The following is a 12,852-nucleotide window of genomic DNA, read 5'->3' as shown; positions in this document are numbered from 1 at the left end:
ACGTCCGTACTCCCTTCATACTGCCATCCACGTTAAATCCTCGCTCTCTCCCTGACGTCCAAACTCTCTTCATACTGCCATCCACGTTAAATCCTCGCTCTATCCCTGACGTCTGTACTCTCTTTATACTGCCATCCACGTTAAATCCTCGCTCTCTCCCTGACGTCCAAACTCTCTTCATACTGCCATCCACGTTAAATCCTCGCTCTCTCCCTGACGTCCAAACTCTCTTCATACTGCCATCCACGTTAAATCCTCACTCTATCCCTGACGTCAGTACTCCCTTCATACTGCCATACCCGTTAAATCCTCACTCTATCCCTGACGTCCGTACTCCCTTCATACTGCCATCCACGTTAAATCCTCGCTCTATCCCTGACGTCTGTACTCTCTTTGTACTGCCACCTGCATTAAATCCTCACTCTATCCCTGACGTCTGTACTCCCCTCATACTGCCATACGTGTTAAATCCTCACTCTATCCCTGACGTCCGTACTCCCTTCATACTGCCATACACGTTAAATCCTCACTCTATCCCTGACGTCTGTACTCTGTACTGCCACCTGCATTAAATTCTCACTCTATCCCTGACGTCTGTACTCCCTTCATACTGCCATCCGCGTTAAATCTTCACTCTCTCCCTGACGTCCGTACTCTCTTCATATTGCCCTCCCCGTTAAATCCTCACTCTATCCCTGAAGTCTGTACTCCCTTCATACTGCCATACGCGTTAAATCCTCACTCTATCCCTGACGTCCAAACTCTCTTCATACTGCCATCCACGTTAAATTTTAACTCTATGCCTGATGTCCATACTCTTTTCACACTGCCATCCACATTAAATCCTCTCTCTATTCCTGACGTCCAAAATATCTTCGTACTGCCATTCGTGTTAAATCCTTATTCTATCCCTGACGTCTGTACTCTCTTTGTACTGCCATCTGCGTTACTTCGTCACTCTATCCCTGATGTTCGGACTCTCTTCGTACTGCTATCCGCGTTAAATCCTCACTCTACTCCTGACGTCCGTACTCTCTTTGAACTGCCATCTGCATTGAATTCTCACTATCCCTGACGTTCGTACTCTCTTTGTACTGCCATCCGCGTTAAATTCTCACTATATGCCTGACATCCATACTCTCTTTGCACTGCCTTCCATGTTAAATCCTCACTCTATCCCTGATGTCTGGACTCTCTTCGTACTGTCATCCATGTTATATCCTCCCTTTATCCCTGACATCCGTGCTCTTTTTGTACTGCCATCCGTGTTAAATCCACACTATATCCCTGATGTCCGTACTCCCGTCGTACTGCCATCCGCGTTAAATCCTCACTTTTTCCCTGACATCCTTAGTATCTTCGTACTGCCATCCGTGTTAAATCCTCACTCTATCCCTGACATCCGGACTCTGTTTGTGCTGCCATTCGAGGGCATCCGCAAAAAATATTTGACAAAATTGCCAATCCACCGCTCAATTTATGAGGTTTTCGTATTGTCTTTATTGTCAGCGCAAAAAGTAGACCAACTTCCATATTGCCATGGCCGTACTCCGCGGCATCTGTGTAGGTGCGATTGGGGTTTAAGGTCAAAACTCTCTGTGGTCCATTTAGGGCCATTACAGGTGTACGACAAAGAAACAAAAAGAATACGGAATATTATTATGAAATACAAATCATAAATAACAAAATTTTTAATAAAAACTATAAACAAGTCAACAGAAAAGCAAATAAGTTGAAACATGATTGAATAAAACAAATGCCACAAACCATAGTATCAAAGTATTACAATCTCTCTAGAAATATTGATATTTTCTTACTTTTCCTTCTTACCTAGTTCGACCTGGTGTGTGGACAGGCTTACTTAAAAGCCACTTACCAGAGTGCACTCGTCTTTGCCACTATGTTTACTAGCACGTTTTCAGGCTACTTGGCTGACAGGTATGATTTAACTATTTTAATTTCACCATCTCTCTCTGTCTCTCTTTGCTTCCATTTTGTTCGAATTCTTGAATCTTATACGAATTGCTTTGAATAACTGTACCACGTACCATAGCCTTCCACTGTCTTCAGGTAGAGTTCTCTTGCTTGAGGGTACTCTCGGGCACACTATTCTTTCTTATTTTTTTTTTTCAAGTTTTTTTATAGGTTATATATGAAAGATTTTATTTAATGCTATTACTTTTCTTAGAATATTTTATTTCGATTGTTTACCACTCCTCTTGTAGTTTATTTATTTCTCTATTTCTTTTCCTGACAGGGATAATTTTCCCTGTTGGAGCCCTTGGGCATAATGCATCCTGCTTTTCCAACTAGACTTGTAGCTCAGATAATAATGATAATGATAATGATAATGATAATAATAATAATAATAATAATAATAATAATAATAATAGTTTATCTGAAATACCATAGTTTTCTAAATTCATAATGCATGATACTTTTCCAACTAGAGTTGTATCTCAGATAATAACATTAATAATAACAATGATTTATCAAAAATACCATCATTTTCTAAAATCATTGAACTACTCTAAAATCCTCCACTGATCTTCTCCTGGAAGATTTGGAAGAAAGAACGTTGTGGTGGTGACACAAATCTTATTCTCCGTGACCAGCATCAGCATCTCCTTAGCCAATAACTTCAGCACAGTCCTTGCTTTGCGTTTTATCACTGGGGCATTCTTCCTGCCTACGACTTATGTGTTAGGTAAGTTCAATAATCATGATTTACTTGTTTACAAACCCAGTCCTGTCTCTCTCTCTCTCAATCCATATGTTTTTACGTACGTTCATATTTCCATTGGAACTTAGAGAGAATCTTACTCAATATATATACAGTATATATATATATATATATATATATATATATATATATATATATATATATATATATATGCATATATATGTGTATATATATATACACATATATTCACACACATTTTATATATATACGCATATATATATATATATATATATATATATATATACATATATACAACATATATATATATATATATATATATATATATATATATATATATATATATATATATATATATATATATACAGTATGCTCCACTCTTTCATTTTCCCCATGCAGCGATGGAAGTGTGCGAAATAAAGAACAGAGCCATTGTGGGCATTTTCACCGGACTGCCTTGGGCCATCGGAACAATGATCTGGGGAGGTCTGGGCTACCTCGTCCGAGAATGGAGGTATCTGAGATTAACGGCGACTCTGCCCCCGCTGCTTCTGTTTCCTTGTCTGTAGTAAGTACCACACCGAATTGTCAGAGAGTTGGCCGCTCGTTGTGGCATAGAACTAGCTAGATATAACAACACTTAGATTCTGTGTATAGTTATCTAGCTAGATATAACAACACTTAGATTCTGTGCATAGTTATTTAGCTAGATATAACAGTACTAAGACTAGATATAACAGTACTTAGACACTGTATAGTCATAAATTATAGTTTGTTTTTCCATTAATTCTAAAAATCTGTAATCTGTTTGGATTTTTAGATGATGAATCAAGTCAATTTAGTTTTTATTTAATTTGATTTCATTGGTGATACATCCAATTTTGATATATCATTTGTTTAAAAGTGTTTCTATTAGTTATAAGGCAAAAGTCTTATCATAGATTGTGAGATCAAATCAAATTTGACTTCATGTATATCAACACTAAATGTATACAGTACTAAGGATCCAAGCGAACTGTGCGAGTATGCTCTAAGTAAAATATTTAGGTGGTACTATAAGTGTATGTAATTCCATGGCTTTGAACTTACTAACACATGCAAAAATGTTGTATAATGCATCGTAACTATATGCAAATATAGATACATTTATCTATTTTCTTTATTGTAGTTTGATAGACGAGTCTCCAAGGTGGTTAATCTTGAGAGGCGATGATACCCGGGCACTGAAGGTCCTACGGAAAGCTTCCCGATGGAACAATGTGGAATTACCACCGGATAATGAACTGAAAAAAATCTTCCTCGATATTCGTCTTGAGGTATGCAACCATTCGACTACAGCTTCCTCTATTTTTTATTCCTTTAAGCATGTATGGCAGAATTTTATCTTAAGATCTGCTTAAAATTGCAGTAAAATGAAGATGTACAGTAATTTAATTATTGATTTTTTCAGTAACCCAATTAACTTTCTTCAAGCAAAAATGTTAGGACAATTTTCCTTGTGCCTCTACCTAAACGTCTCGAATGTTTCCACTTTTTACTTGACCATAGAGAAGGGAAGATTGTTAATGGACTCAGTAGAACCAGGAAATTTGGGTACATACGGGGAAAATATCCTGTAACCTTGTTTGACCACTATTACGAATAACTTCCGTACGGAAAAGATACGCTCATATGAAGCGAGCCTCATGCTTGGCTTGAGTTGGCCTATGCACCAATCCTGAAAGGCCTTCAGCCCTGATCAAGGCAAGGGTAGTTGTTATGTACAATTCCTTTTGAGTGAAAACTCTTCTAAAAACAGATAATTCAAATTTAATGGGTTATATTTAGTTGTATATTAAAATATTAGATTCTTTAATTTACCTTACTTTCTTTCATTTATTTTTCATATTCCAGCCATTATAGAAGTTCCTTACCTGTATATAAAACTGTTTTTATTTTGATTCTTTCACAATCAGTTAATATTTTTGTATCACATAATTATCTGTACTCAGCTTAGTACAACAAACACATGCATACAGATATGTTATATATATGCATACATAGGCATTATATATCTATATATATATATTAATCATATTCATTTACAGCAAGCTCAAAATAATATCCAGAAGAAACCAAGACGACAAATAAAGGGTTGTGACTGGAGGAAAATGCCGTTGCTAAAACTTTTTAGGTAAGAAGTTCTTGTTTTCACACATTTTACCAAAGAAATCCAACAACTGGTAACAGAAGCAACTTGTTTGAATTTGAAAATGTAATTCGACTTAAAGTTTGCATCATAAAGAATTAAAATATCTACTTTATCTCTCCCTTCAGAACCCCAAAGGTTCGCCTCATAACAATTCTCCTGAGCATCATGATGTTTATGGTCGCCCTGTCCTACACCGGAGTGAGTTTGAGCGGAAACATCTATGGGGATGACCCCTTCGTGTATATGGTCATCCTCGGCGTCACCCAGGTTCCGAGTTACACTATCACGGCGCCTCTGATAAAGTGGCTAGGCAGAAGATATCCTATCATTGGCTGTTTCATCTTGGGTGGTGTCAGTATGATCACTCTTGGCTTCATTCCAGCTGGTCAGTATGTTAACTATTGGTATTATGGTACTGCCTAACCTAACCTAACCATTCACTATATTTCATTTACCAAGGTGAAATATACACTGAGAACCTATGTCCATCTGGTGAGTGATATGTTAGTCCGTTAACTATCAGTATCATGGCACTGCCATTCACTGTACTTCATCTATAAAAGTGGAATATGCATTAAGAACTTCTGAGATGATAAAATACCGTTGTTCTTGCTAGTCAGTGATCAATTTGCCTGTTAACTGTCAGTATTATGGCACTGCCACTCACTGTACGTCATTTATAAAAGTGGAATATACATTTAGAACCTCTGACATGATAAGATACAGTTGGTTCTTGCTGGTCAGTGATTAATTAGTCTGTTAACTGTCAGTATCATGGCACTGCCATTCACTGTACTTCATATATAAAAGTGGAATATTCATTAAGAACCTCTGACATGATGAAATACAGTTAGTTCTTGCTGGTCAGTGATCAATTAGTCTGTTAACTGTCAGTATTATGGCACTGCCATTCACTCTACTTTATCTATAAAAAGTGGAATATACATTAAGAACCTCTGACATGATAAAATACAGTTGGTTTTTGCTAGTCAGTGGTAAATTTTCCTATTAACTGTCAGTATCATGGCACTGCCATTCAGTGTATTTCATTTTCCAAGGGGAAATATACATTGCAAACCTCTAACTTGATACGATTCAGATGGTTCTTTTGTTGTAAGATAAAGGTACAGCTCACTTTTCTCAACTTAGAATTCAAACAGAAGTGTGCATTAACCAATTTCTAATTACCACCAGTTCCACAATTACTGACACTGGTTTGTCAATCTTAATCACTGCTACAAATTCTCTTTGAGATTCAGACCCATTTTTTAATTGGAATTTCTTTCCATTCCTTGAAATTCTTGCTAATATCAATTATCATTCATTATACTGTATTTTTATCACTCACTCTCTTCTTTGCTCCTTCTTTTTTTACCTTCTAAAGATTTTTATTTGTTTACCAATGCATTAAGTCAATCATACAGTGATAAAATCCTCTTATTTTTCTTTACCTGTCCTGCTCAAGTACATGCAATACCATTTTGATGAAATCATCTTTGAGCTGTTTAATTACTGTTGCTGTTCCAACTTTTTTTCCTGAACTGAAAAATGCACTCATATAATTCACACATAGTTACATATTAGCAAGCACACATATGTAAGGGACTTCAATTAAGCAAAAAAGAAATCCTTACCTTTGATTTAAGAACCTTGCCTTGAATAACTTGACCTCTGTTTTATTTTCTTCTGGAGACATTAGCTGGCTTGTCCTGACCTTGGCCATGATTGGCATGTTTAGCGTTAGCAGTGCCTGGATGATGATGGCAGTTTACCTGACAGAACTCTTTCCGACGGAGGTCAGGATGCAGGGTATGGGCACGACCACCCTCTTCTGTCAGATCGCGGGCACAATTGCTCCTTATATCGCACTTTATTTGGCAAGTTTTAAAGTCTTTCTAAATTTTGTAATACCTATTGTATCTCTCTACACACACATACAGTATATATATATATATATATATATATATATATATATATATATATGTATATATATGTATGTATATATGCATGTTTTTTCTGTTCTTTTCTTATACAATTGTTTGTATTTCTCTTTGTACTCTTACTGTAGCATATATAGCGTAAGATTTCCATCATTGTATCAGTCCTGCAGATAACGTCATGAGAAAGAAACGAAACCGGTCGGGATTCGCATTGTACTTTCATCTTTCCAAATTTTTCCTTTTTCAACATATGAGCATCAGGTGTTCATGTGAATTTTAAGTGTACACTGTATATATATGTATATATAAATCTATATATATACACATACAGGTATGTGAAATCACCCCTTCATTTTGCATAACATTTCAGGGCCCGTTGATACCCTGGGTACCATCCCTAATCTATGGAATCTGCTGCTTCATCGCTGCGGGCGCGGCTATACCCCTGAGGGAAACGAAAGGGCTGCCCTTGCTAGAGACTGTTGATGACCTTGAATGCCAGGCCATAAGGTGAGGTCAATGGGATTGCCCTGGTTGTTGTTGTTGTTGTTATTATCATTATCATTATCAACTAACCTTCAACACTAGTTGGAAAAGCAGGATGCTATAAGCCCAAGGGCTCCAACAGTGAAGTGAAAAATAACCGAGTGAGGAAAGAAAATAAGGAAATGAATGAAGAGCAAGATAAGTAATGAACAGTAAAAATGACATATAGTAACATCAAAATATATCTTTCATAAATAAACTATAAAAAGAGACTTATGTCAACCTGTTCAACATAACATTCACTGCAATTTTTGAACTTTATATTTTCATTAGCTACGCTAGGACCCTAGTTAGAATAGCTAAGTGTCTGAACCCAAGGTGTTCCTCAAGACTATTTAAAGGTATAAAGATTGCTCATGAATGGTCGTGGCAAGGAACAGTGACAATGCCCTAGAGACTGTCCATACATGAATATGATCAGGCCCAAACTCCCTTTCCACCAAAGCTAGGACCTGGGAGAGCCAGGCAATGAATTCTGATGACTCACAAAGATGGTGAGGTTGCAGTCGCTACTAGAAACTATCAAGCTTGAGTAAGGCTCGAACACCCGTCAAACTGATTGCGAGACAGAGACATTTGGAATGGGCTAACACAAAACCCTTATTCTTTAATGAATGGTGAACATGATAATAAATGATGGTTAAAGAAGATGGAGAGAAAACATGAAAGTGACCAAAAGGAGGGGACCGCAAAGTAAACTGTGGAGAACAATGCACCTGGATGCCAAAGTACCAACAACACCTTGATACCCAGGGCACACTGTAAACAGTGACCTCCTCCAATCTTCCCACAGGTTATGGGAACATTCAAAGGAAAGGATTTTCAATCAGTTCGAAGTAGTGAGTAGTTAATGTATGTTTGGCCAATTCTAAGATGAACAAAGACTAAAAGGGTCAATTTCAAAATGCCAGATGAATGTGTTCAGTCTAGGAGGCTCAAAACTGGGGGGTTCAAAAGCAAGATTTTCCTGCATCCTTAAACAGAAGTTCGAAGCTAGGGGAAGTCACTCCGTATAGGAATAGACTTCTAAAGAAATTGTACTTAACTATTACAATGTATACAGTTCAATGCCTGGCATTTAACTAGTGCCAGTATTGCCAAGAGTCTCGCTTTCCTTGTTGAGTTGCTCATAATTTTTCCTAGTTTTTAATAAGAAAATGAACCAACATACACAAGGTTGAGGCAAATTTTATCTTGACTGCATAGTTCTTGCTTTACAACCTGATAGTAAAGTATCCCCAATTTTGTAATCATGGATACCTGTCCTAATACAAAACCTAGTTCTTGCATGAATAAACTCCCAAAGAAGTCTTCTTAGTATCACACACTTCTCAAACTGAGGTAAATAACTGGACAACAAATATGGATCCTATATTGTGCAACAAACACATCTTAGAAACATCATTATCCAAGCTTTTTTTAGTGTCTTGACTTCCACGTGAAAGGATCCATGATGTCCTTGTTTAGCCTTAATTATTCACAAACCCTTGTTTAGCCTAGATCATTCGAATGCCCTAATTTAGACTAGATCATTCCAGTGGCGTTGTTTACCCTTGATTATTCAAGTGACCTTGTTTAACCTAATTATTCAAGTGCCCTTGTTAAGCCTTATTATTCAAGTGACCTTATTTAGCCTAGATTATTCAAGTGCCCAGATTTAGCTATGATTATTCAAGTAACTTTCAACTTTTTACTGTATTAGACCAAGAATATTCCGATATGATTAGCCTTGTAGTTTTAAAACCTTGCAATGGTGAACATCGATTTCATTTACTTATATTTTCGAGTATCCACACAGAACTTTATAAATATAACATTATAGATTCTGCTTCTCCCCCAACAGCCAGGACATCCCTGATGAAGACGAGGAAACTACCAAATTCCAAGAGTGACCTTCGCCACAGGTAAAAGCAGGACAAAATGAACCGGTATAGAAAAGCGAAGCGTAGACTTGGTTTATTTTCTCTGCTTTAATAGCACGAAAACATGCAAAACAAGGTCGACACAAGAGACTTTGACCCAGTTTCAGAAATCTGTATAGCATTCCCAGAGGCTTTGGGGAGCAAGAGAACTGGACCCAATTTAAGAAAACATGCAAAATGTTGGTGAAAGATAAGTAACCTAAGATCTGCAGGGACAAATCTTTCCTAGGGAGCGCTTCTGTCTGTTAGACCGATTATTTTATGTTGGTTTGTAGCAGTGTATGTTTATGTTGTAGTTGCAGAACCAGTGAATAAACATAGACAGAAACAGCAATTATTTATCCATATTATTCGATACTAGGGGAAAAGTACAATTAGGTTCATATATTTGGCACTAGTGGTAAACGCACTTCATTGTTGATAAACATATTTCATAATTGGTAAACATATTTCATTATTGGTAAAAATATTTCATTATTGGTAAATATACTTCATTATTGGTAAACATTTCATCCACCAACTGAATCTGGAAAATTAATATCGACTATTTCAATTACAGTAAAAGGATCATAGTTTGGTACCGAGTCTGACTATCTGAATATCTGATTCTTTCACAATGAAAAGAATATACAGCCCCCCACTGGGGCTTGTGAGACCATTCAGCAGTTAGATTATGAAGTAATAGTTTAAGAAAGGAAGCAAGAATGCATGTACAGCAGAAGGTTGAAAAGCAAGCGAAGCTAGGGGCCGATGCAACGCTTGCCAATAACTGAAAGTAAATCTTACAGTACATCGGTGTGAGTTACCGTTATCCTTATCTGGAAATAAAGTATTAATAGTTTAATTTAATTGCCACATTAGAGATATCTATATTTCATATACTGTACCTTTCATTTTTTGCCTTGTATAGGGTCTTCTGAAGAGTAAAGCTCAGCATGGCTACGTTTCTTTATATAATCCAAGACATTAGAAAGATCACCACTTTAAAGTCACTTCACAAATACAAAACTTATTTTGTCGACTGCTTTACCAAAGGAGTAATGGGTAAACTCTGAAGAGTTTGAATGGTCCTGTTGTTATAGTTTTGAACTGGCTTCTTGCTCTACCAACAGCAGCTGCCAGAGCAGCCGGCTGGCTATCATGCGATGGGTATACGTCGTTCTTAAAAGACTGGACAACCTACATACATACATATACCAAGGCACTTCCCCCAATTTTGGGGGGGGGGGGGTAGCCGACATCAACAAATGAAGCAAAACAAAAAAGGGGACCTCTACTCTCTACATTCCTCCCAGCCTAACAAGGGACTCAACCGAGTTCAGCTGGTACTGCTAGGGTGCCACTTATAATCACGTTATTTTCCTTTTTAGCTCATTATGCAGAGCTATATTTCCATTTACAAGCAATAAATGTCAATAAACGTACTGCTTAAAGTGATGAATATATACTTCACTTGTTCATATTATAAAAATATAGTTAGTTGTGGAGTTCAACAAGTAGCCTAGGCTATAGCTAAGGTGACTATCCACAGTCTGTGAGTGGACATGGTATATGATTTATTTGCTCATGAATGGCAGAGGCAAGAGAAAGTGACATTGCCCTATCAAGCAGGACAATGCCCAAGAGACTCACCATATATACATATGATCAGCGCCCAAGCCCCCTCTTAACCCAAGCTAGGACCAAGGAGGGCCAGGCAATGGCTGCTGATGACTCAGCAGACAGACCTATAGGCTCCCCCAAACCCCCTACCCTTAGCTCACAAGGATGGTGAGGTTGCAGCGACCAAAGAAACTAACGAGTTTTGAGGGACTCGAGCCCCAGTCTGGCGTTCACCAGTCAGTAACGTTACCATATCGGGCACCACAACCCTTAATAGAATAAAAGATTATCTAATCTTTCAGCGCAATCCTAGTTGCTACACAGTCCGAAATGATTGGTGATGATTGCACTAATAGCACAAGAATTCTGCATTGCATGGGCAGTGCCTCATTATCCATAGGGCTGACCAGGCTAAAGCCTATCCCAGTAAGAGCAGGGGCCAATGCAGCTTTTTTATAGTGTGAAAGCTATGGATTATTTGCTTCAGTTGTAATATTGTAATGAATTGTACGAAAAGAGACCGTGAAACGATCCGGGGTTGGGTATCCATTGGGTGATGTCGAGTGGGCCCTAAGAAGCTTGAAGCATTGAGTTCCTGTCATGGGTCAATACAGTACTGTGGATAGGCCTACATTAACCCCTTATTATTATTATTATTATTATTATTATTATTATTATTATTATTATTACTAGATAAACTACAACCCTATATAGAAAAGCAAGATGCTATAATCCCAAGGGCTCCAACAGGGAAAAAATAGTCCAGTGAGGAAAGTAAATAAAGAATAAATAAACGATCTGAGAAATAATGAATAATTGAAATAAAATATTTCAAAAACAGTAACAACATCAAAACAGATATTTCATATGTAAATCATAAAAAGACTTATGTCAACCTGTTCAACATAAAAATATTTTCTGTAAATTTGAACTTTTGAAGTTCAATTGATTCAACTACCTGGTTAAGAAGATCATTCCACAACTTGGTCACAGCTGGAATAAAACTTCTAGAATGCTGTATAGTATTTGAGGGGTTTCCTGGATTACAGTAAATTGGGCAAATTGGGCAATTTTTGATGAGACCATAGTGTCTCTAGTCCGAAGCCAAGAAAATACACTTTATGACCTTCAGTTTTATCAGATCCACTTTAATATATCAATTGTTTTATCAGATGCACTTTAATATATCAATGGTTTTATCAGATCCATTTTAATATATCAATGGTTTTATCAGATCCACTTTAATATGTCAATTATTTTATCAGATCCACTTTAATATGTCAATTCATTGCAAGGTCCATAACCCTATTCCAGTATATATGGAATGCAAAAATCTCTTTCTATTTAGTTTTGAAAAATGTTTTTGATTTAATATATCAAAGGAATTCTGGCGAAAGTACACAGCATGCATTGGCTATCCCCTGCTCAGTATTATTATTACTAGCTAAGCTACAACCTTAGTTGAAAAAGCAGGATGCTATAAGCCTAAGGGCCTTAACAGGAAAAATAGCCCAGTGAGGAAAGGAAATAGTGTGGCCGAGTGTACCATCAAGGTAGAGAACTCTAACCCAAGACAGTGAAGACCATGTTGTAGAGTCTATGGTACTACATGATCTTTTAAATCTAATTAAAATTCTGACATAACGATCCAAAGTAGTTATACAGTGTATTAAAGATATTGCCAGTGTTGAAAGATAGAAAAAACACAAATATTAAAAAATTTATTTACTAAAATATATGTAGATTTCACTTCCTTTTGATTACATGAAACAAAATTTCATGTATAAAAAGACAAAATAATTGTAAAAATATTGAATGTTCCATTAATAGTACGTAAAAAGTTTGTAACATGGAATGTAAAAAATGGTAAAATTAGGAACTTAGCTTGACATGAGATATCTCATACAAAGAATAAAAGATTTCCTTTGGCATAAAGAATGAGATGGTACG

At 36.8% G+C, this 12,852-nt stretch overlaps 1 protein-coding gene across 3 annotated transcripts in view; it reads left to right on the top strand.

Annotated features, from left to right (window-relative positions):
• Positions 1–9,840, top strand: part of LOC137616650 (organic cation transporter protein-like) — a 37,861-nt gene extending 28,021 nt beyond the window's left edge. For 2 of the 3 annotated variants that reach the window (XM_068346572.1, XM_068346571.1), the window contains exons 5-13: positions 1,835–1,938; positions 2,562–2,707; positions 3,101–3,269; positions 3,870–4,017; positions 4,789–4,874; positions 5,018–5,277; positions 6,585–6,769; positions 7,203–7,342; positions 9,222–9,840. In XM_068346572.1, coding sequence (XP_068202673.1) covers positions 1,835–1,938; positions 2,562–2,707; positions 3,101–3,269; positions 3,870–4,017; positions 4,789–4,874; positions 5,018–5,277; positions 6,585–6,769; positions 7,203–7,342; positions 9,222–9,270 — 1,287 coding nt within the window. In that variant the 3' untranslated portion in view covers positions 9,271–9,840. The remainder of the gene's footprint in view (positions 1–1,834; positions 1,939–2,561; positions 2,708–3,100; positions 3,270–3,869; positions 4,018–4,788; positions 4,875–5,017; positions 5,278–6,584; positions 6,770–7,202; positions 7,343–9,221) is intronic. The other variant, XM_068346573.1, reaches the window with a different exon arrangement.
• Positions 9,841–12,852: the final 3,012 nt, after the last annotated feature.

This window comes from Palaemon carinicauda, chromosome 22 (assembly GCF_036898095.1).
Source record: "Palaemon carinicauda isolate YSFRI2023 chromosome 22, ASM3689809v2, whole genome shotgun sequence".
Classification (NCBI taxonomy): domain Eukaryota; kingdom Metazoa; phylum Arthropoda; class Malacostraca; order Decapoda; family Palaemonidae; genus Palaemon; species Palaemon carinicauda.
The sequence above is the reverse complement of the archived record's forward strand: the minus strand, read 5'-3'. Positions and strand labels throughout refer to the sequence as shown.